At 37.6% G+C, this 24,311-nt stretch overlaps 1 protein-coding gene across 2 annotated transcripts in view; it reads right to left on the bottom strand.

Annotated features, from left to right (window-relative positions):
* The window catches only part of BMS1 (BMS1 ribosome biogenesis factor), a 46,200-nt gene that overhangs the window by 16,769 nt on the left and 5,120 nt on the right, over window positions 1-24,311 (bottom strand). For both annotated transcript variants that reach the window (XM_027091774.1, XM_027091775.1), the window contains exons 5-13: window positions 21,523-21,711; window positions 20,744-20,886; window positions 19,882-20,003; window positions 19,377-19,570; window positions 18,181-18,320; window positions 15,399-16,159; window positions 15,082-15,183; window positions 14,018-14,175; window positions 8,866-8,947 (exon numbers count right to left, since the gene is read on the bottom strand). In XM_027091774.1, the coding sequence (XP_026947575.1) occupies window positions 8,866-8,947; window positions 14,018-14,175; window positions 15,082-15,183; window positions 15,399-16,159; window positions 18,181-18,320; window positions 19,377-19,570; window positions 19,882-20,003; window positions 20,744-20,886; window positions 21,523-21,711 (1,891 nt within the window). The remainder of the gene's footprint in view (window positions 1-8,865; window positions 8,948-14,017; window positions 14,176-15,081; window positions 15,184-15,398; window positions 16,160-18,180; window positions 18,321-19,376; window positions 19,571-19,881; window positions 20,004-20,743; window positions 20,887-21,522; window positions 21,712-24,311) is intronic.

Here is a 24,311-nt window from a genome sequence, read left to right as displayed (position 1 = left end):
TTCAGAAAACTATAAAACACTGATGAAAGAAATCAAAGATGACATAAACAGATGGAGAAATATACATGTTCTTGGATTGGAAGAATCAACATTGTGAAAATGACTATACTGCCCAAAGCAATCTACAGATTCAATGCAATACCTACCAAACTACCAATGGCATTCTTCACAGAATTAGAACAAAAAAATTTTACAATTCGTATGGAAACATAAAAGACTCCAAATAGCCACAGCAATGTTGAGAAAGAAAAACAGAGCTGGAGGAATCAGGCTCCCTGACTTCAAACTATACTACAAAGCTAGTCATCAAGACAGTATGGTACTGGCACAAAAACAGAAATATAGATCAATAGTACAGGATAGAAAGCACAGAGATAAACCCACACAGACTAGTCACCTAATTTACGACCAAGTAGGCAAGAACATACAATGGAGAAAAGACAGCCTCTTTAATAAGTGAAGCTGGGAAAAGTGGACAGCTACATGTAAAAGAATGAACTTAGAACACTACCTAACACCATACACAAAAATAAACCCCAAATGGATTAAAGACCTAAATGTAAGACCAGACACTATAAAACTCCTACAGGAAAACATAGGAAAACACTCTTTGACATAAACCACAGCAAGTTCTTTTTTGACCCACCTCCTAAAGTAATGAAAATAAAAACAAAAATAAACAAATGGGACCTAATGAAAGTTAAAAGCTTTTGCACAGCAAAGGAAACCGTAAGCAAGACGAAAAGACAACCCTCAGAATGGGAGAAAATATTTGCAAGTGAAGCAACAAAGGATTAATCTCCAAAATATACAAACAGCTCATGGAGCTCAATATCAAAAAAACCCCAAACAACCCAATTAAAAATGGGCGGAAGACCTAAATAGACATTTCACCAAAGAAGACATACAGATGGCCAAGAGGCACATGAAAAGCTGCTCAGCATCACTAATTATTAGAGAAATGAAAATCAAAACTAAAATGAGGTATATCACCTCACACCAGTCAGAATGGCCATCATCAAAAAGTCTACAAACAATAAATGCTGGAGAGGGTGTGGAGAAAAGGGGACCCTGTTGCACTGTTTGTGGGAATGTAAATTGATACAGCCACTATGGAGAACAGTATGGGGAGGTTCCTTAAAAAACTAAAAATAGAACTACCATATGACCCAGCAATCCCAGTACTGGGCATATAGCCTGAGAAAACCATAATTCAGAAGGACATATGTATCCTAATGTTCACTGCAGCACTACTTCCAATAGCCAGGACATGAAACAACCTAAATGTCCAATGATAGATGAATAGATAAAGAAGATGTGGTACATATATACAATGGAATATTACTCAGCCATAAAAAGGAATGAAATTGGGTCATTTGTAAAGATGTGGATGGACCTAGAGTCTGTCATACAGAGTGAAGTAAGCCAGAAAGAGAAAAACAAATATCGTATATTAACACATATATGTGGAATCTAGAAAAAGGGTACAGATGAACCTATATGTAGGACAGGAATAGAGACGTAGACATAGAGAACAGACATGTGGACACATTGGGAGAAGGGGAGGGTGGGACGAATTGGGAGATTAGGTTTGACATAATTACACTACCATGTGTAAAACAGCTAGCTACTGGGAACCTGCTGTATAACACAGGGAGCTCAGCTTGGTGTTCTGTGACAACCTAGATGGAGGGTGGGAGGCCAAGAGGGAGAGCATATAGGTATACATATAGCTGATTCACTTCACTGTACAGCAGAAGCTAACACAACACTGTAAAGCAATTTTACTCCAATAAAAAAATAAAATAAAATAAAGGACACATGGAATAACCTTAGCTCATGCTTTTAAGTGCTTCACATACCAGGCAGGCACTGCTCTAAGTGTTTTACATGCCTTAACTATATTCTTCAACATGACTCAATGAAGGAGGTATTATTAATGTTATCTACTGAACAAGTAAAACCACCATGTGTTTGGAAAGGAAGCCTCAATATCATGAAGACTAATTCTCTCTTTTACATAGTAACTGATTCACTTTGTTATAAAGCAGAAACTAACACACCATTGTAAAGCAATTATACCCCAATAAAGATGTTAAAAAAAATAAAAAGAAAGAAAAGAAAATAACCACCAAGGATTTCCAGTCTGGAAAAGATGGTGTAGACATATCTCCTCTGTTCCCCCGACTGTGTATAACCATCAACTCCAGAAACGATGCAAGAGCACAAGAGACAACCAAAGGAAAACTCTGAAAGGTGGAAAGACAAAGATGGGCTGGTGAGCGTCCCCATGACCAGAAGAATGACATAGTGGCCTATGTCTCACTATACCACAACCCACAGAAAGGCAACTTAGGGCCACCATTTCCCAATCCGCAAGTGGCAACAGAAGGCAGCCGCAGAATGAGATAGGCCCATTCTTCCTTCAGATTGAACCAGATCTCACCAGCAATCCAGGTAAACTGGGTATCCCACTGACAGCAAGTGATGAAGGAAAGTGCTAGCCTTCCCAACGAGCTTGAATCTCCCTTCCTCCACCAAGATGTACCAGGTGCCCAAGGGTTATCAGCAAGGAGGGATTCCACCAGGCATGAGGCTCTCCTCTTCCACCTTAAAAACAATATGCGTCCAGGCAGGACCAAGCAAAGGAGATGCCCCCAGAACAAGCAAACTGGCCCCAGAGGCCAAAACAACTTTCCCCAACCTAGCCACACTAGGTGGCCCAGCCTAGGGAAGCTCCTCTGTTCCCCCCAGGTAGCACCAGCAGGAACCAGTAGCACCAGCAGGAACCAGTAGCACCAGATAAACCAAGTACAGCAAAACAGTACCACAAAGGCTCTGAAATTAAATTGTCATTGGAACCACAGCCCATGAAGTAGACCAGGGCCTGTACATTAAACCTAAACAGGATGATCGCCTGCTAAAATTTAAAAATTACATAGGACCCAGGGTCTCCAAACAAAATGTGTGGCTACAATAGAAAATCACCTGTCATACCCAGAACCAAGAAAATCATCATTTGAATGTGAAAAGACAACTGAAAACAACACTGAAATGAATCAGATGTTGGAACTATCTGACTTGTACCTTGAAGCAGCAATTATAAATAAAATTATAAAAGCCAAAAAAAAAAAACCCTTCAACAAGCAACTATAAATCTTACAGCAACAACCAAAAAACTGAAAACCTCAACAAGAAATTGAAGAACAAAATGGAAATTATAGAACTGAAAAATACAGTAACAGAAATTAAAAAACTGGCTACATGAGCTCAATAGTAAGAGTAGAGATGAAAGAGGATGGACTTAGAGAACTTGAGGCCACATAATAGAATTCATTCAGTCTGAACAACATAGAGAAAGCCTAGAAACAAATGAAGAGCACCTCAAAGACCTGTGGGACAGAAACAAAAAAATCCCAACATCTGTATCATCAAAGTCTCATAAGGAGTCTGGAGCTGAAAGAAATAATGACTGCAGATTCCTAAATCTGTTGAAAGACACAAACTTAACAGATTCAAGAAGATGAGTTAATCTCAAACAGAGTAAACCCAACAAAATTCACACCAATCAAACTTCTGAAAACTAAAAACAAATAAAAAATATCTTAAAGCAGCCAGAAAGAAATGACAGATTACCTGTAGGCGCACACCAAGTAAAATGACAGCCTATGTATCTATTCTTTAGAAATGAAGAAGGAAACAGACATTCTCAGATGAAGGAAAGCTACAGGAATTTGTAGCTACCATACTTACCCTTAAAAAATGGCTAAAGGAAGTTCTTAGGCAGAAAGGAAATTATAAAAGGAGAAATCTGAGACCATCAGAAAAAAAAGAAAAAACAAAAGAGAAAAAGAACAGAAATATGGATACACAGAACAGACTATCCAGCTTATGAATTTGTAAAATCATATTTCATAGTCAAAAAAATTATACCACTATCTAATATTCAAGCCAATATTTAAAAGTGGGGAAACTACAACAAACTACTAAATATAACAAAAAAAAGCAAACTCACAGATACAGAGAACAAACTAGTGGTTACCAGTGGGAAGAGGGAAGTGGGGCGGGCCAATAGAGGGGTAGGGAATTAAGAAGTACAAACTATTAGGTATAAAATAAGCTACAAGGATATATTCCCCATACAACACAGGGAATATAGCCAATATTTTATAATAACTATAATGGAGTATAACCTGTTAAAAGTGTGGATCACTATATTGTACATCTGTAACTTACATAATAATAATAAAAAAAATCTTTTTAAGTGGGGAAGATAAAAGGGCCTAAATGGAAGAAAAGTTTCCACATGTTACTCAAAGTGGTAAAATGTTGGTTAACAGTAGGTGTAATATTACAATATGTATATAGTCTATTTTGACCACTTCTAATCAACATTGTACTGGAAGTTTAAGCCAGTGTACTAAGGCAAGAAAAATAAGTCATCCAGATGGCACAGAAAGAAGTATAACTGTCTTCATTCACAGATCATATATGATGGTCTTTGTTACACAATGGGCAAAAATTGCAAATTCCATGTGATAAAGGATTGTATCAAAAGTAATTTAGAATTAAACTTCGATAATAACACACAACCAAAGTAAAATAATGGGCAAAAGATTTGACAGACACTTCACTGAAGAAACACAGATGGCAAATATGCATGTGAAAAAAGGCTCATTATCATTAATCATTAGGAAAATAAAATGAGATACCACTCTAAACCTTTAAAAGTGTCTAAAATTAAAAAGACCAACATATCAAGCACTGGCAAGGATGTGGAGCAACTGGAAGTCTCATAAAGTGCTAGTGGCAATGCAAAATGGTACAACCACTAAGGAAAACAATTTGCCTATTTCTTAAAAAAAATTAGAACTACATCTACCATATGATTCATTTAGTCCACTCTGAGATATGTACCCAAGAGAAATGAATGCAGTTGTTCATACAAAGACTTGTAGAAGAATGTTCACAGTAGCTTTATTTGCAATAGCCCCAAACTGGAAATAACATAAATGTCGATCAAAAGGTGAACAGATAAACAAACTGTATTGCATTATACAATGGAATACTACTCACCAATAAAAGGAAATTAACTACACAGCAATAAAAAGGAATGAAGATGCAACAGCATGGATGAATCTCAAAATGATTATGCTGAGTACAATAAGTTAGAAAAGACTGCATACCGTATGATTCCATTTATATCAAATTACAGAGGATACAAACTCTTGTATAGTGACAGAAAGCAGAAGAGTGGTTACCTGGTAATAGGGAAAGGACAGAAGGGAGGGATAACAAGTGGCATGAGGAAACTTTTGGGGTGAAAAGTATGTTCATTATCTTGATTGTGGTGATTGTATACTCATGTCAAAGCTTATCAAACTGTACACTTTAAATATGTGCAGTTTACTGTATATCCATTAAACCTCAATACAGCTACTATAAAAGACACAAATCCACCACACTTTCTTTTGGAAACGGAAAAGATGATTCTTAAGTTTCTGTGGAAAAATAAGTAAGAGAATAGTCGGAAGAATTCTAAAAAACCTAGCAGGGACAGGGAGAGATAGGAACCAGTCGTACCAGTTTTAATAGTTGGTGTCTTAATAGCATACTATAAAGCTATATAAGGGTTTTAAACATAGCAATGATGAATGAACCAACAGAAATCAATGACATAAACTAGAAAAGTCCAAAAACTTTTTTCTATATCTATCAATTAAGAATACGACAAAAAGAGCATTTTAATCATTTGGGAAAAGAACAAATAGTATTGGAAAGAACCTGGTGGCCACCTGGGAAAAACTCTATCTATGCCTCTCAACTCACACTAAAATAAATAGCAGATGAGTCGGTGATTTAAATGCTAAAAAAAAAAAAGAAAGGAAATCAGGAAGCACTAGAAAAAACAGTGGAAAATTTTTCTTCTCCTTTTTTAGATTTTTTTTTTTTTTTTACAAAAGACCTTTTTAAGTATAAGACAAATCCCAAAAGTCATTTAAGGCAAAACTGATAAATCTAACTTCATTAAAAAAAAAAAATTCCACATGAAAGAATCATAAAGTTAAAATACAAATGTTAAAATAAGGGGGTTAAATGTGGTACCTCATATCACAAAAGACTTATTTCTCTAATATATAAAAAATTCTTATAAGTATGAAAAAATATCAACAATAACCCAATAGAAAATGGGCAAAGCATATTCAAAGACAGTCATGGAAGGAAATACAAATGGCCCCCTAACACACAGAAAGGTGCTCAAACTGGCAGAGACCCAAGATTTTGTTAGTGCTCTGTTCATTAATTGTGACAAATGTACCATCCATATGTAAGATGATAATAATCGGGCAAACTGGGTGTGAGGTATGTGGGAACTCTGTACTATATTCACAATTTTTCTCTAAATGTAAACTATTATAAACTTTAAAAAAATAAGCAAAAGACTTAAATGGATACCTCACAAAGGAAGATATTAAATTGGCCAATATGCACATGAAAAGATACGCAACGTCCTTAGTCATCAGGGAATTACAAATTAAAACCACGAGATACTATTTCACACCCACTAGGATGTGAACTGAAATTGTCATCCACTGCTGGAGTTCTCTTTGAAGAACTGTGGGGCAGTTTACTTTGTAATCAACCCACAGAGACAGGATGAACCTCCCACCCAAAATATGGTTTGCATATTGAGACAGATGACACACACATGAATCAAGAGGATATGGAAAGATTTATAATTCACATAATGAGACTTTTTGGGGAGAGTTGGGCAGTCCTCCCAAGTTAGTTCAAATACAGCTTGGGAGAGCGGGCAGAAAAGGAGAACAGCTTGAGCTATTGGTAGTTAGGAGGTGGTGGGGCTTTGGTGACAGCTGGAGTGTATATGGTTTGAACTCCCTCCTGATGCCAAAAGAGGAGCAACTTGGCTTTTTTATCAGCTTGCCCAGATGCAGGACAGAAAGGGGGACAGAACAGGTGGGGCTTAAGAGCTGTCATCAGTCTAACATTAAAAATGGAGTCAAACTCTGTTAGTTGCTTATCAAGTTGGTTGTCCATCTACCCACCCATAGCTCTGCCATTCTACTCCTAGGTATTACCAAGGAGAAATGAAAACCAATTTCCACAAAAAAAGACCTATACGTGAATGTTCAGAGCAGCCTTAATTGTAATAGTCAACTACTGGAAACAACCTAAATGGCCATCAAGAGAAAAATGGATAAACGATTGGCATACCCATGCAACAGAATACTTATTCAGCAATAAGAAGAAACAAATTATAATATGAATGAACCTCAAAAACAGTATGCTAAGTAAAAGAATCTACAGACAAAAGAGAGTATTTTTATTATGTAATTCTAGAAAAGGCAAAACTAATTTACAGTGAGAGAAAGCAGATCATTGGTTGCCTTGGGACTGCTGTGATGGTGGGAGTAGGGACTGACTGCAAAGGGGCATGAGGGTTCTTTCTGTGGTGATGGAAATGCTTTATTTCTTGATTGTAATGGTAGTACATGAACGTATACAATTGTCTAAACTAGCCAAATAAGAATATTCTTAAAACAGGTATACTTAACTGTATGTAAAACATATCTCAACAAGGTTGATTTATCAAAAAGTAAAACATTGTGTTGAGGGAAAAAACCCAAACACTAAAAAATACATACTGTCTGACTACATCTGTATGAAGTCCAAGATCAAGCAAAACAAATCTATGGTGATAGAAATCCAAAAGTGGCTGCCTGGGGTAGGGGGTGGGTGCTGACTGCAAAGGACACAGACAAACATTTAGGGTGTGACAGAAATGTTCTTATTCTCGTTTTGGGTGATGGATATATAAATGTATGTAATTGTCAAAATATATTAGGTTGAACATTAAGCTATACCTTAATTTTTAAAAGTGCTTTCCTTGAAAACAAAACCAAAAAATTCCTTTTCTAATCCCACAACTAACAAATACAAGAAAAAGAAAAAAAGAAACCTTGTTAATTTTTTAATCATGAGAAAAATAGTAAAAAGAAAAATAAATCCAAAAGTTATGGATCTAACAAAATAGAGAATGTGCAAATCTAACTAAAACACACACAAAAAAGGAACAATGTTAGAAATGAGAAAGTGCAAATAACAGATGAGCACTTTATTCTGTTATAAATTCAAAATTTCACTGAAAGTCTTGTCAGAAAATATTATGAAGAATATCTCATGGGCTTCCCTGGTGGCGCAGTGGTTGAGAGTCCGCCTGCCGATGTAGGGGACACGGGTTCGTGCCCTGGTCCGAGAAGATCCCACATGCCACAGAGCGACTGGGCCCGTGAGCCATGGCCGCTGAGCCTGCGCGTCCGGAGCCTGTGCTCCGCAACGGGAAAGGCCACAGCAGTGAGAGGCCCGTGTACCGCAAAAAAAAAAAAAAATCTCATGAAAATGTCAAAATATAAACACAAAAACCACAACCACCACTACAAGAAAACCAAATTTGACCAATGATCATAGAAGAAACTGAAAATGTTTCTTAGGAAGCCTCTACATACCTATGCATGCCTGCCAAAAATGCTTAACCTGAATCTTAACGTGAATCTAACCACAGCACACAAACAAGAATGACTATTTTTAACAATGCATGATAAAATTTATGGAGAGCTTCCCACTCTTCTTCAATGTCCATATCTAATAAGTCAACTAACCAGAGGAGAAAATAAGACCATCATGAAAGGAGGAACTAGAATGTTACTCCTGTCAGAACTCTTCTCAGAGTTCCCCAGGCCATTTCACAAGTGACTAATATTTTCAAGCTGACTATTAAAGATATGGAAGAAAATAATATAGAGAGAAGGCAGTCTTCTCTGAAGAATACAGCCATTTACTTACCATCTTCTGCTAAGATCTTGGCTGCATCTTTATCCTCTTCCCACTTCCCAGTCACGAAGCAATCTCTGATACTGTTCATAACCTTATACAGAAAAGTCAGCTTAGTTGACAGGCTCCAATCATTCAATAAATAACTGCTTTGAGAAACAGTAGGTGACAATTTGCCTTGAAATACTTTTCAAGACAGTTCTATGGATATTTTCATTCCAAGTGGACCTATGAAATAACTTTGATGTATATAGTATAACAACAGATATAAAAACATAAATATTATAGCATTAACCAGTGGATAGGGAAAATAACGTCAGCCCACTGACTTCATAAGTAAAGAAACAGATATTTACTAATTCGTTAATCCAGACTTATCATGGCTGTTTAAAAACGTAATTCCTCTGCCAAAGACAAAATGTCTTGTATGAGCCCAACAGTACAAAGAGTATTGATGAGGCCCCCAGTCCCAGATCTGCCAGATCATCCAGTACACACATGTAGTGGATGCTGGATGCACCTCTCAAATACAGGCTAAAACTTGTACACAACTCCTATTTCAGACTGCGTCCTGGGGAACCTGACTTAGGACAGCACATGTCAGTCACTGCCAAGGGCTCAAAAGCACATATAAAGAAATCTTCACATGGGTCCCGGCTTTCAATCACATTTTGATCATGATTCACATTTTTCAGATACAACCTCACTCTCAAAAAGTAGCCTTGAAGCTAGCACGATTACAATGGATGCAAAAGCAAATCTGCTCATTTATTCATTCCTTCATGCCTATAATCACTCAGTATTTACTGAACATCTACTCTGAGCCAAGAAGCTTTGCAAGCACTGAATGGCAAACTGTTCCAAAAGATCCTTGCTTTCATGAAGCTTAACAATTGACTTAGGGGAACCAGGGACCAAATAAATTTTAAAAAACAGACCCTCCAAGATAAAAACCCTCAACAAACTTAGAAGGGAACTTCTTAAATCTGATGAGAGGCATCCATAAAAAACCCCACAGTTAACATCACACTTAATGGTGAAAGACTGAGAGCTTTCCCCTTAAGATCAGGAGTAAGACAAGGATGTCTCCTCTCATCACTTGTATTCAACATTGTACTAGGCGTTCTAGTCAGGGCCATTAGGCAAGAAATTAAAATAAAAGGCATCCAGTTTAGAAAGAAAAACTATCTCTATTCACAGGTGGTATGATCTTGTATATAGAAAACCCTAAGGAATCTACTGAAAAACTATCAGAATAAATGACTTCAGCAAGATTGCAAGATACTAGATCAATATACAACAGTAGGGCTTCCCTGGTGGCGCAGTGGTTGAGAGTCCGCCTGCCGATGCAGGGGACACGGGTTTGTGCCCTGGTCCAGGAGGATCCCGCGTGCCGCGGAGCGGCTGGGCCCGGGAGCCATGGCTGCTGAGCCTGCGCGTCCGGAGGCTGTGCTCCGCAACGGGAGAGGCCACAACAGTGAGAGGCCCGCGTACCGCAAAAAAAAAAAAAAAAAATATATATATACACACATACATATATATATATATACAACAGTAAACTTTATTTCTATACACTAGGAATGAATATCCAAAAATGAAATTCAAAAAACAGTTCCTTTTACAATCACATCAAAAAGAATACTAGGAATAAATCCAACAAAAGACGTGCAAAGCTTATACTCTGATAACTACAAAACATTCTTGAAAGATCTAAATAAATGGAAAGGCATCCCATGTTAACAGATTAGAAGACTTGGTATTGTTAAGGTCTCAATACTACCCAAGTCAGTGCAATCCCTATCAGAATCCCAGTTGGTTTCTTTGCAGAAGATTCTGCAAAGAATTCTTTGATTCTAAAATATAGAAAACCCAAGGGATCCAGAAAAGACAAAACAATCTTGAAAAAGAACAAAGTTGGAGGATTCACACTTCGTGATTTCAAAACTTATTACAAAACAATAGTAATCAAAATAGTATGGTACTAGCATAAGGACAGATGTATAGATCAATGGAATATAATTAAGAGTCCATAAATAAACCCATGTATCTACAGTCAAGTGATTTTCACCCCGGGTGCCAAGACAAGGCAATAGGGGAAAGAACAGACTTTTCAACAGGTGCTAGGACAACTAGATATCCACATGCAAAAGAATGAAGTTGGATTCATCTCACACCAAATACAAAAATTAACTCAAAGTGTATCCAAGACCTAAACGTAAGAGCTAAATTATAAAACCCTTACACAAACCATAGAAGTAAATCTTCATGATTTTGGATTTGGCAATGGTTTCTTAGATATGATACCAACAACAACAAAAATACAGAGAAATTGGACTTCATCAAAATTTAAAACTTCGTGCTTCAAAGGGCACAGAAAAGATAACCTACAGAATAGGAGAAAATATTTGCAAATCATATACCTGATAAGGGACTTGGATCCTGAATACATACTCAATGATAAAAAGACAAATAACCCAATTTTTTAAATGGGGAAATAGTATGAATAGATATTTCTTCAAATAATATATACAAATGGAAAACAAGCACATGAAAAGATGTCTAACATCATTAGCCACCAGGAAAAGGCAAATCAAAACTGCAATGAGATATTACATCACACCTCCTAGAATGGTTATAACAATAAAAAACAAGAAAAACAACAACAGGTAATAACAAGTGTTGGTGATGTTATTCCAATGTGGAGGACTCAAAAGCTATATATACTGCTGGTGGGAATGCAAAATGGTGTAGCCACTTTTGAAAAAACAAAAGGGAGAACATATAAGAAAAAAACTTCAGGGGACTTCCCTGGTGGTCCAGCAGTTATGACGCCGTGCTCCCAATGCAGGGGGCCCGGGTTTGATCCCTGGTCAGGGAACTAAATCCCGCATGCTGCAACTAAAAGATACCACACACGGCAACGAAGATCCCGCGTGCCAAAACTAACACCCCACACAGCCAAAAAAATAAATATATATTTTTTTTAAATAAAGGAAAAAACTTTAACTGTTTTTAGTAATCGTATTAATAGAAACATGTGTAATGTTATTCTCACACTTCTATGTATAAATGGGATAAAGCAAATAATTACACAATTTTCTAATTTAATCATCTTCAAGTTCAAACAGGAACTAATTCTACAGTGGAAAAACAAGAGATATAAACAGGAGATAAAAGAGATTAAGTAAGAAGCCTGTAGTCCTGAATCTGAATTGAAAATGTATGTATGAATTTTCCTAGCTCTGGTCACTGAAAAGGCCTAGAAACAATGACCAACCCATAGCAATGAGTATACATAGACCTAGACTGTGATGTTGAAATACCATTTTGTACTAAGAAAAATCAGGACTTCTTATGGCTGTTTCCAAGTCTGGCATCAGAAATGTACAAGATGATACTGGAACACCTTATCATATCAGACAGCAATGAAGCAATCTAAGGACTACTAGGATCATGTCAAAAGGACTCAGGAGCCAATTTGAAGAGACTCTCACTGGTCACAGATGCGATAAATATGATCATCAGCAAGGATAACAAGTGCAGTGAAAGGAAACACGTCAACTACATTTAAATTCATGAGTTAAAAAAAAAACTTAAAAAAAAAAAGAGTCACCTTTGGAGAATCGTTCTGAAAACTGATAAAAATAATCAAGCATTTATACTGCTTATGTGGAACTGGGTAACCAAATAGTAGATGAGAAGTTTCTCTTTATAGAAGTATTCCAGCTAACAAGAGGAATTTGAACAAAATATCACCATTTTACATCCTTAACAAATGAATGGATCTAGGCATTGAGCATCAATAGCTAACATCACAAGATGACTTTATGTGCCTCCTAACGAAAAATCACCACCACCTAGGAAGCAGTCTTGCCAAAAAATCTGAAAACAAAAAACGAAAACCTCAAACCTAAATCTAATCAAACTTCTAGATGCATTGTCCAGAGGGTAGCTACAACATGTGGTTATTTAAATTCTAATTAAAATTAAACAAAACTTAAATAAAATTAAAATTTTAGTTCTTCTGTCTCACTAGCCACATTTAAGGTGCTCAACAGCCACAAGTAGCCACATAAGACAATTCTTTACCCATCACCATAGACAATTCTATTGGTATTGCTCTGTACCAATTTATAGGACATACAGAGAAGAGTGAAGTCTGACAGACCGCACATAGGGATACAATGCGCCCAGGAAATCCAGAATATGAGAAACTCTACACATCAAATACTTGGTTTCTTAAACAAGTGAAAAGGTAAGGAAAAAAGAGATGGGTGGAGGGGAATATTGTAGATTGAGAGATTTAAAAGGCATAGAGAAAAATAAACAAAAATAACCTGGTAAAACTAAACTTTGGTGTTCACTGATACATACTTGAAGGATGAAATTATAAAGAAAAGAAGGAAATGATTACCGTAAGAGTCGTGATTCCTTCTGCAGGGAGGATAGGCCTATGACTAGGATGGACACATGGTGGTTACAGAGGTACTCACCTAGTAATCCATTAAGTTAAACAATTACTTTTATGTGGTTTTCTATAATCTGTATTAAATTTTACCCAAAAAATGCTTACATAAAAATCTCGTAAAGTGCACAAGTGCTACCCAGTGAATTAAAATACATAATATGATAGTCATTGGGCCTCCCTGAGGAGTGACATTTCAGCTAAACCGAATGATCAAAAGAAGTCAGCCTTGGGAAGATCAGAAGAACATTTCAGAAAAGAAAACAGAAGACAAGAGGTCTATGATGGGATTAAACCTGGCAAGTTTAAGAACTGAATGAATTCTCTAGTGTGACTAGAGGGTGATGAGTGGGGGAAGAAAATTTACCAGTGTCATGGATTCCTGTTTGCTTACAAATAGTAGAAATTATAAATGTTAACTCAGGGATACTACGTATCTCCTAGTCATAAAACACAAAGTATCTCAAATGTATGAAAACCTACGTGCAATGCTTCAAAATAAAGATTAACAATACTATTCACACTAAGAGTTGAAAACTAACACACCATTGTAAAGCAATTATACTCCAATGAAGATGTTAAAAAAACACAAAAAATAAGAAGCAAATAACAGGTAGGCAATACTGAAATCACATAATCTTTTAAAAATATTCCCTAATTTTCTCATAAGTCAAACACACTATTTATATTCAGCCTCACCTCCTCTAAATCCCAATCATGGGGCACCTCCACATGAAATCTGGAGCAGTCCAAAGAGTCAGCCTTGTGCTTACACTCGCTGGCAGACTGGCTGACACGAAACAACCCTCCGAGCTCTTCCTTGGTATCACCATCTTCTTCTTCGTTATCCTCTGTCACTAAAGAGACCACCATGATAGAAAAGTGAGAATAAATCCACCCACTAGAGGAACAGGGACTGAAGGTCTCTGTTTGCAGTAGCTATGGTGTGTGCCCCTGAGCGCATCAGCCACAGTCACAGAAAGGCCGTGGAACTACTGCTGAGCAGCTCTGGAGGACATCTGCCCTCCTGCAAGGCAGCAGGAAAGTGTCCATTGAGGAGGGAGAATACTGGGGGATGGGGCAGGGAGGGGACATTTAAAGACAGAGCTTTCAATTATCATAAAGAGTTTCTCTTGAAGAGTGCTGAGTCTCTAATCACTAAGAGTACTTAGACAAAACCTGAATGGAAGTCAGTAAATACCAACCCCCGATTCTATGCTCCTACCTCACATATACTCCTTGGCCTTGTTCTAACCATACAGTAAATAGGGACCACAATATCAGGTTCACCACTTTATTTTCTGCATTACTGAGTCAAGCTCTTTCCAAAAAGAACATATAGAGAAATTTAATAAAATATAAAATCAGAGGAGAAAGGCAAAAGGAAAAAACAGAATGAGTAATACAGAGCAGTCATTCTCAGAGAGGAAAAAACACCTTTTCAGGCAGAATTATTTTTCTGGTACTAAATTCTACAAAAAAATTCATGAAGGATTTTCTACAGGGGGTACAAAATGACATAATGAAGACTATTCTTATCAAAAGTTTTATGGCAAACCCATAAATCTACTTCGTACGACTGATTTACGGTCCTCATGAGCTGATGATTAAAAACATCTGCCAAATATAAACTATGACGCCCAGGAATATCTTATGGATATCAAAAGTACCACCCAAATCCTCTAACCAATTTCTTCATCTCCTTTTCAGAAAATAGTCTAAGAAACTAAAATGTTTCTAGATCTGAACCAGAGCTCCTTTACCTGTCCCATAAATGAGCTTTCGAAGGTTTGGAGTTGTTTGTTGCTGCCTCAGAAAGGCCTCAGCTGCCTTCCTGGAAAGGTCTTCCTTCCACTTGAGGGCACCTGAAAGGACCAACACAGACATCAGTTAATTCTGTTTGTCTGTCCTCTCTGCTTCAAGCTCATCACTCATTCATCCTGAAATCCTTTAATGAGGTGTAATACTTGAACAGTTAACAAAGTCTCCAAAACAGCAGACCCCAAATGGTAGACATTCTATTTGTAGAACATTTTCAGTGCCAAGTTTGTAATGGCAGTTAAATTAAATTTAAGCATACCTGAAGTTTCTGTGGAATAGTCATTTTCTTCCTTATAATCTTCTTCCTCTCTGAGTAAGTCTTCTATATCACAGGTCTCATCAGTTAAGTTCTCTGACCCCAGTTTCTGACTACTGACCACTTGAGAAGGCTTTGGAAACTTTTTCCTAATAACCTCTTCATTTTCTGAGTCCTCCTCCTCTGTACTGAGAGAGTTTTCTTCAGATTCATCTTCAGATGCAAATGCCTCTTCAGCTGTGCAATGACCTGAATCTGAAGTGGTGAGGGTTGCTTTTTTCATTGTCAAAGACTTCTCCAGATTCAAACTATCACTCAGATCATTAGCTTGTAACAGTCCTGGCTTACCACCTTCTCTAACAGCTTTTGATTCTAAAATATCCCTCTCTTCCTCTGCAGTGGAATCCTCTTCTTCAATGCTTTCATCAGCTTCCTCTGTTGCTTCTTCTACTGAGCTTCTCTCAAGGTCATCATCACTGTCAGCAAACGCTGGCAAATCCACCTCAACGTCTTCTTCCATCTCAAGTTTTTGCCGTTTGATACCTTTACCAGACATATACTGTTTACCAGTCATTTCAGCATCTTCCCCCTCTTCTGTTTCATCATCACTAGAGCTATTTTCCAACCTGTCACCTTCAGACATTTCTTTATCATCTTCATCATCACTATCTCCAGAATCATCTTCTTCATCTCCAAAAATGGCTTTCCGACGCACTCGACCAGTTTTTAAATCCACCTGCTTTTCCTCTTTTGGCATCCACAGCCTATATTAAAGAGAAAATGCAAAATAATTCCGGTTGTATAACAACCAGCTAATCTGCAAGTCAATAAATATGCAAAGAAATAGAAAATAATGTCAAGGAATGGTTTTAAATGACATAGCATATAAAGGAATGATGTGATGAATACTGGAATAGTTAATAAGCAAACTCATGCATATTTCCATAATACCACTCTACAAAAGAACTTATAGAGAAAATAAAGAGATAACCTTTATTAAAAAACGTCTAATTTTAGAAAGAAACTGCTCAAAAGGGAAGTGAGTGCTTAATAGATCTTTTAGAAGACCCATTAGTTCCAAGCTTGAAACAGATGATCCTTAGAGAAATGGCTGACTGCAGGTCCAAGGCAGGGAAAGTACAAAATAAGCCTGGAACATCCTGCTGTCAGAAAGCAAAAAGTGCTCAAGCACTAACAGGGACACACCAAAAGGACACAGAAGACAGACTGAAGGGACAATATAAGCATCACAAAGACTAGTGATAGCAATGGGATAATAACAAATATTTTTTTAAAACTCCATTCGTCAACAGTGATACTAAAATAAAGGGGTGAAAGCTCTTTGTTAAAGAATGCCAGGGCTTCCCTGGTGGCGCAGTGGTTGAGAGTCCGCCTGCCGATGCAGGGGACACGGGTTCGTGCCCCGGTCCGGAAGGATCCCACATGCCGCGGAGCGGCTGGGCCCGTGAGCCATGGCCGCTGAGCCTGCGCGTCCGGAGCCTGTGCTCCGCAACGGGAGAGGCCACAACAGTGAGAGGCCCGCGTACTGCAAGAAAAAAAAAAAAAAAAGAATGCCAGCTAACGAATGGAGAAGGAATAACTGACTAAGAATATTCCCATTTTGAAATCACCAATGCAATGCTTGATAAAGAAAAATCATCAAGATGCCAAAAATATGGGATGAAATAAAAAACTATCAAGCTATTTAATGTAACAGTATTATATAAAACTGTAAAAAAAACAATTAGAAAAATACTAAAAATTGTACTAAAAGAGAATGGATAAGTTTGAACACATCAATAATAACAAAATGATGACTATATATAAGAAACTATATAGAAAAAGGAAATGTTCACAATATAGATATAAAAATTTTACCTGTATTATAACTGTAACTATGTTAGAGTATCCATGTACACAAGGATAATTACAGGAATGCTCAAAAATGAAAAGAGCTAATAATAATGATCATAATAACAGGGATATTTTAGTGATACTTCGTAACTGTCAGGCACCATGATAAGTAGCTTATGTGCACTATTGTGTTTAATCATCACAACTCCTGTGAGATATTAGGAAATTAATTGATTTCCTCAAACTAGTAGGCCCACTGCACTTAATTACCATGCTATACCATCTGCTAGTTAGAGGGCAGCAGACAATTTTTTTCCAAAAAATTTTTCCTGCTTTTGTACATACTTATAATAAATGATACATTAGATGATCTCAATCATTTTCAGACTAATTTTTATTGGCAGTCATAAACCACTACAATAAAACCAAAATATCCACTATGTATAAATATACAAATTCCCAACCCAGACTGATAATAATTCACATAAGCCCTATATTAGTGGAAATTAAGCCACAGGAGATATTGCAACACAATCTAAGTAAAAATTTTAGAGACAAGGTATGTGGCTTCTGGACAGCAACCTGAAAAAGCTCCCTGACTCTGCTTGTTATTTTGGCCGTTAAAATAAAGCCAAGTGGCCTCAGGACTCCTAAGAAACAAAAGCAACCTATGGAAAAGGTTTTGTGAAATTTAAGGAATATTCTGAGTTTGTTAAAAAACTGAATCCTTCATATGATTTCAAGAAAATACTTCCATGTAATGTCACATAAGTAAAGAGCCCTCAGAAATACAAGCATGTACAAAGCAAAAAGCAAAACCAAACCACCTGGAATGAATCCCACCAAAACGTTTTATGATGGCAGAATGATGTATGATATAACCTTATGTAATATAATTTTTTTTTTAAGAACACAAAAACAGCACACTTACCCTTGATTATCTATATCCTCTGACACCAGTGGTTTGGAATCAGAAAACAGTGTCACTCTACTTGAAGCCATCTTGGCATCAATAGTGGAATGGGTGGAAATGAGACTCTGGACCAGTTCATGGGTGGGCCTCACCTCCTCCTGTCAAGGTCACCAAGAAAGGGAAAGTGAGGAATGCACAAGGATTCTGAAGAAAAATACACTGGTTTCAATCAGTTTCTCAAAATTACCTTAAACATAGTTCCTGAGAACCTTTCTTACTGCCTCAAAAAAAAAAAAAAAAAAGACGAAGAAAAAGAAGAATTCTTACAAGGCCTAAAATTGATCTCTGTCCTCATTAAACTTTTCCAAAGTGCATGGAGTATACAGTCTGATAACCTAAATACTGTGTTGCCAATACTACAGAAAGCATTTACAGAAAAATCCCATTTCAGAACAGTCAAAGAAATAAAAATCTGGAGTCTATATTTTTTAAAAATCTGTTACCTTTGATACAAAAATTGCACTTCAAGGAATTTACTGCATAAAAAGACCCCTCCCAGTGGGCAAAGCTGCATATGCGAAGGCACTCACTATAGTACTTGCTCAAACCAGGGGAAACTGGGACTGAGCCCCATAGCCCTCCAAGGATTGGTTCAGTAAACAAAGTTTATCTATACGATGAAATACTACACAGCTATGAAAAAACTGAAGCAGTTCTATGAATACTAACAGGGGAAAAACAGATTCACATATTCTTAGGTGCCCTCAAAAAGTTGCAAAAGCATTTATAGTTGGATCCCATATAACAAATACTATTTCTAACACACACACAAATACCATATATATGGTATCTGCAAATAATATATAATAATTTAGATATATAATCTAAATAAATATGTATATGTTTAGAGAAAAACAGAAAAAAAAAAGAGAATGACCAAAGAGAGCTAGAAAACATATTGATTTTATATGATGAGAAATGGGAAGTACAGGCACCAAACTGCTTCCAAAGCTCACATTGGGGACATGGGATCCCCTGTGTGTCTCGGCAGCAGGAAAGTATGGAGGATGTGACTTTTACTTTCTGCTTGGTGCAATTTAAGTATATTGAACATTTACAATATGCACTGTGGCCTTTATCATAAATGTGACTAAAGATAAAAAGCTTCAGTAAATAAAAGGTGACTACATAACTTCCCGTGACTTCCCTCTCACCGATTCCTGGAAGCCATGGCTGCCCCCAAGGTCGACATAGACCGCATCTTTGTCATACAGCACACCACCAACTCCAGAGAAAGGTGCATACACCAACTTCTCCTTCTCATTTAAACAGCGCTTCTTTTGCTGTTCAGGAAGGGCACAGGGGTCTGGGAGGAAACTGACATCACTCACAGCAAAATCTCCTACACCTGGAAGGCAGACACAGGAAGATAGCTTCAGCTGACAAGTCACTGGTGGCAGAAATGGCCCACAGTCGGAAGGCTTCAACCACAACAAGGGCATGGTTTGACACTAGCACTGTATCTCTTTAGCTAAACACCATCAGAGCAGAGGAAATTTGGTCAACTCAACACCTTGGGTGGCCAATGCAGAGCTGAGTTAACTCTTAAAACCTCCAGGAAGATGGCTCTATCTTGTTTGGCCATTTTTCAGTTTTCCTGAGAAATGAAGTCATCCCAAGAGTTTTACAAATATAGTATATTTTACAACAAAAGGATACCTGGTATGTGAATTTGGCTTTTATTTTTCAAGTGTCCTCCTCTTAGATAACCATAAAGAGACACCTTTCGGTCACACTTGATATTTGTTCGAATATCTTCTGGGTTTGTCAAATCTTCCATCCTAGAAAAATAAAACCCAATTATATGGCAGAAATAAATGTCATAGTTCTTGTACCTCTCTTCACATTTCAGTGATTTATCACATTCAGTAATCCACTACACATATTGTTTAGAAAAGTACAGAAAATACAGAAATCAGGGAGCAGAGTTCACCATCTACCAGGGGCAAAGGGAAAAACACATGACTGCATCTCTCTCAGGCTCTACAGGATACACATTCCACAAGCAAGACACCAAAAATGGGAAACAACATGGGCCTGGAGTTGAGGAAAAGTAGAGAACATATCCAGAAAAATCATTTATGGAAGAAGATTAAGCTTTGACCTGGATTTTTTAGTGTGGCTTGGATTTTGGCAGGTGGAGAAAGGGTTTTCCAGGCTGACAAAATATATGAAAAAAGCATAAAGGAAGGAAAGCACAGGGCACATCTGAGTGACTGGAGCACCACGGTCCAAAGGCAGCATCACTGAAAATTAAGGATAAAAAAGCAGGATGGGGCCCACATCCTGTAGCCTTAAATGCTTCAGAATCCTCACATTTTTCTAAACATTTCATACTTTACTCCTGAAGCCACAGCATCTTTAAGTAATGATACAAAAAAAGTAGATATTTTCCAGCAAGTATAGTTCCCTCATCACTATTCAATAATAAGACAAAATAAGCTCTATTATTGTTCTTTTCCAAACTTTTTAGCTTTGAAACATATGGGTCAGGAAGAAAAAGTTTGCGTTCACTTTTTACCTGTCTGCCAGGATATAAGGGTGAGAAGTCTGCCATGTAAGAGGCCTAAACTTCATAACTGTTATAAAACGGCCCAGATTGTGAATTTCTTGGTTTTGATATTCTCCGTGTACCATTCCAGAAAGGTAAAATAGCTTGGCACCCTAAATATTAAGAAAAACAAAAAATTAAATTTCAATGAAATTCTTGTCAACACTGCACCAAAATAAAGGCCTTTAAATAAGAAGCAATCCTAAGAAAGGGAGACTTCTAGTGACCCACTATGCCAATGCTTCCAGAACTTCTCTGGCTTCTTTCAGGACTCATCTTTTTAGGGCTTTGTATGAACAGAACTGCAAATATATTTAGTTTCAAGTCAAGCAGTGGCATCTATCTGGAGTATGGATACATAAGGAACAGTGAGGCTCCTGGGCACAGAAAATATTTTATGACCGATGGGACACAACACAGTAGTATGGGGGAGAGGAAGGGGTGGCAGTATGTGTGCGCTATAGTTCCTGGTCCTGTAACAAGGAAAAACTTTGGACAAATTCTATTAAATCACAAATCCAAAATACTTAGAGCCAGACACTGCCTGGTCCTGGGGGATGCAGAGACAAATGAGACACATCAAGAGGTGCGGAATAAAGACTATCTCAAGGAAATATTCTAGGGACTATGAACAGATATAATAAGGAAACTAAGGAGGTGATCCTGTAAAGATGTTTGTTAATCTCTCCCACTCATTCTATTTTTAAAGGATTAGAGTGTTAGTATTCAATAACTAATTCGCTTCCTACCGGGTAGACTTCTGTCCAGAACCTGTGTTTTAGTCGCTTCTTTGTCTTCTTCAGTTGCTTATTATACTTAAAGGAATCTAGGTGAGTGAGAACACCCATAATTTTAGGAAAGCCATGTACTTGACAGATGTTTAGGAACTCGAACGTTTCCATTTCAAACCCAAAGCTGGCATCTATAAGCATCAGAACCTAAAAACAGAAGACACAATTTCTCAAGGAGGCTACCCAAAATAGACCATCACCAAACTATGGCTCATGAGCCAAATCTGGCCCATCACTTGTTTTATAACTAAAGTTCTATTGGAACGCAGCCAGGTTGACTTATTTACATGTTGTCTACACCTACATCTGTGCTACAACCACAGTTCAGTGATTGTAATAGAAACTGGGACCTACAAAGCCTAAAATATCTACTATCTGGCCCTTTATAGAAAAAGTTCACCAACTCCTGCTCTAGACTAAATTAAATGATTATTCAGGGAATCACCATGATAGAGAAAACACTATCCTTTGACTTGCTCTAAAAGGCAACCTTGACACAGTCTCAACCATGTTTCAAGAATGTGCATATATGAGAAATAACTTAGAAAGGGCCAGATCTAATTTGGCCCTTACCTGAAAAGTCCTCACTTCAAGAAATAAAATTTGTTTGTTTGTTTGTTTTTTGTGGTACACGGGCCTCTCACTGTTGTGGCCTCTCCCGTTGCAGAGCACAGGCTCCGGACGTGCAGGCTCAGCGGCCATGGCTCATGGGCCCAGCCACTCCGTGGCATGTGGGATCTTCCCGGACCGGGGCACGAACCCACGTCCCCCGCATCGGCAGGCGGACCTCCCAACCACTACACCACCAGGGAAGCCCAAGAAATAAAGTTTTTTGTCAGGTGTTCTTAAGCCAAATAACAGATCTCTAACAAGGAAACCAAATAACAGATCTCTGATATCCAAAAGAATGGGAGGAAGTGGTAATCAATGAAAAACATCAAAAACACGAAGAAAGCCAAACATCTTTGTTTCAGTCTCCTCAGGGGAAAAAAAGTTTTCCACTGGGAAGTATGTAGTAAGAAAGCTCTACCTTAGAAGTTAATTGGTAACATGCAATTGCTCAGAAACTAAAAAAGTCTACCAGTTCAGAACTGAGTCAAAGGATAGTCATGGATGGTAATCTGTAAGAAAATATAAGTACATAAGACCAATTTTTAAAATTTATACTCTTCAAACATGCAAAACAATTTCATAGTTGATTCCTAGCGACTTAAGACATCTCTGTCCTCATCTTTCTGTAGCTAACTAAAAATAATTGGAAAAAAAGAACAGAAAAACTTAATCTTTGATTAAACTAGAGAACATTCATTATCCTAAACCACAAAATACATGAAGGTGGACCACTGAGCATTGAGAGGAAGCATAGCTGTGTGGGCTGGCTGTGGAGTATTCCTACACCCCATTTGATACCATGGCGTGACAAGTTGCAAGCAATCGGTTGTAGAGTCAGAACAGGTGGGTGGCAAACAGTCCCTGAGCTGACAATCTTTGTCGACTAAAGATAAGTAAAGCCTCTATTACTCCTCCAATGTTCATACATGTGTACACGCACACACACACAAGCGCGAATCCATGTACTGTGTGCCTTCGCTGTGACTTCGGAAGCTTTATAACCCAGAACAGAGCAATCAACATTAAGCTAGGCTGGGCTTCCCTGGTGGTGCAGTGGTTAAGAATCTGCCTGCCAACGCAGGGGACATGGGTTCGAGCCCTGGTCCGGGAAAACCCCACATGCCGTGGAGCAACTGGGCCCGTGCGCCACAACTACTGGGCATGCGCTCTAGAGCCCAAGCGCCTAGAGCCCACGCACCTGGAGCTCATGCTCCGCAACAGGAGTAGCCACTGCAATGAGAGGCCCGCACACCGCAACCAAGAGTAGCCCCCGCTCGCCGCAACTAGAGAAAGCCCGCACACAGCAACAAAGACCCATTGCAGCCAAATATAAATAAAATGAAAATAAAAAAAACAAAAAAAAATTAAGCTAGGCTAAGTAAATAATGGTACATACAACAGAATACTTAAAAATAATGAGGTTGAACTTAGTGCTTATTTTATACCTCCAAGATATACTAAGTGAAAGAAAGCAAAGCACAGAACACTGTGTATGATAAACAGTGTGTGCTTTAAAAGGGTTATATGTGTATTTATATACGTATCTGGAAAATACTGCTGAGGGGGACTGAGAGACTGGGGGTCAGAGCAAGGAAAGCAAAATCATGCATCGTGCATACCCTGTAGCACAGTTTGAGTATCTTACCAAATGCATGTGTTCCTTTTTAAATCTTAAAAAGATGTATATGAAAGGCATCTTTCTTAATATGTGTATGCTTTTAAGATTAGTATACAATATATGTTACATAAAAGAGAAACTAATGACATGCTGAACTATTTCAATCATTTCAAGTACACAGGATTTAATAAGTTTATACTATTTTGTGTTGGCAATAACACATTTATTTTTATTAATGGCAGCATTACATATTCAAAATTTGAATGGTACTTATTTTCTGATATTAAGATGGTACAACTGTAACATCTATATTAAATTACTTTTTCTTTTAGTTTTAGGAGACTTCCTGAGTCAAAGGGTAAAATCTGTAGCTCATTGTCCCAAACAGCTCTTCAGAGGTGTTAAATAAAAAAAAAAAAAAAACCAACGAGGTATCCGTTACCCTGCACTTCCTAATCAATATGGTTTAATTTTTTTTTCCTTTTTGGCTTTTTTTTTTTTTTTTTTTTTTTTTTGT

This window comes from Aethalodelphis obliquidens, unplaced genomic scaffold (genome assembly GCF_003676395.1).
Source record: "Aethalodelphis obliquidens isolate GAN/ISIS:26980383/991018 unplaced genomic scaffold, ASM367639v1 scaffold73, whole genome shotgun sequence".
NCBI lineage: Eukaryota > Metazoa > Chordata > Mammalia > Artiodactyla > Delphinidae > Aethalodelphis > Aethalodelphis obliquidens.
The sequence above is the reverse complement of the archived record's forward strand: the minus strand, read 5'-3'. Positions and strand labels throughout refer to the sequence as shown.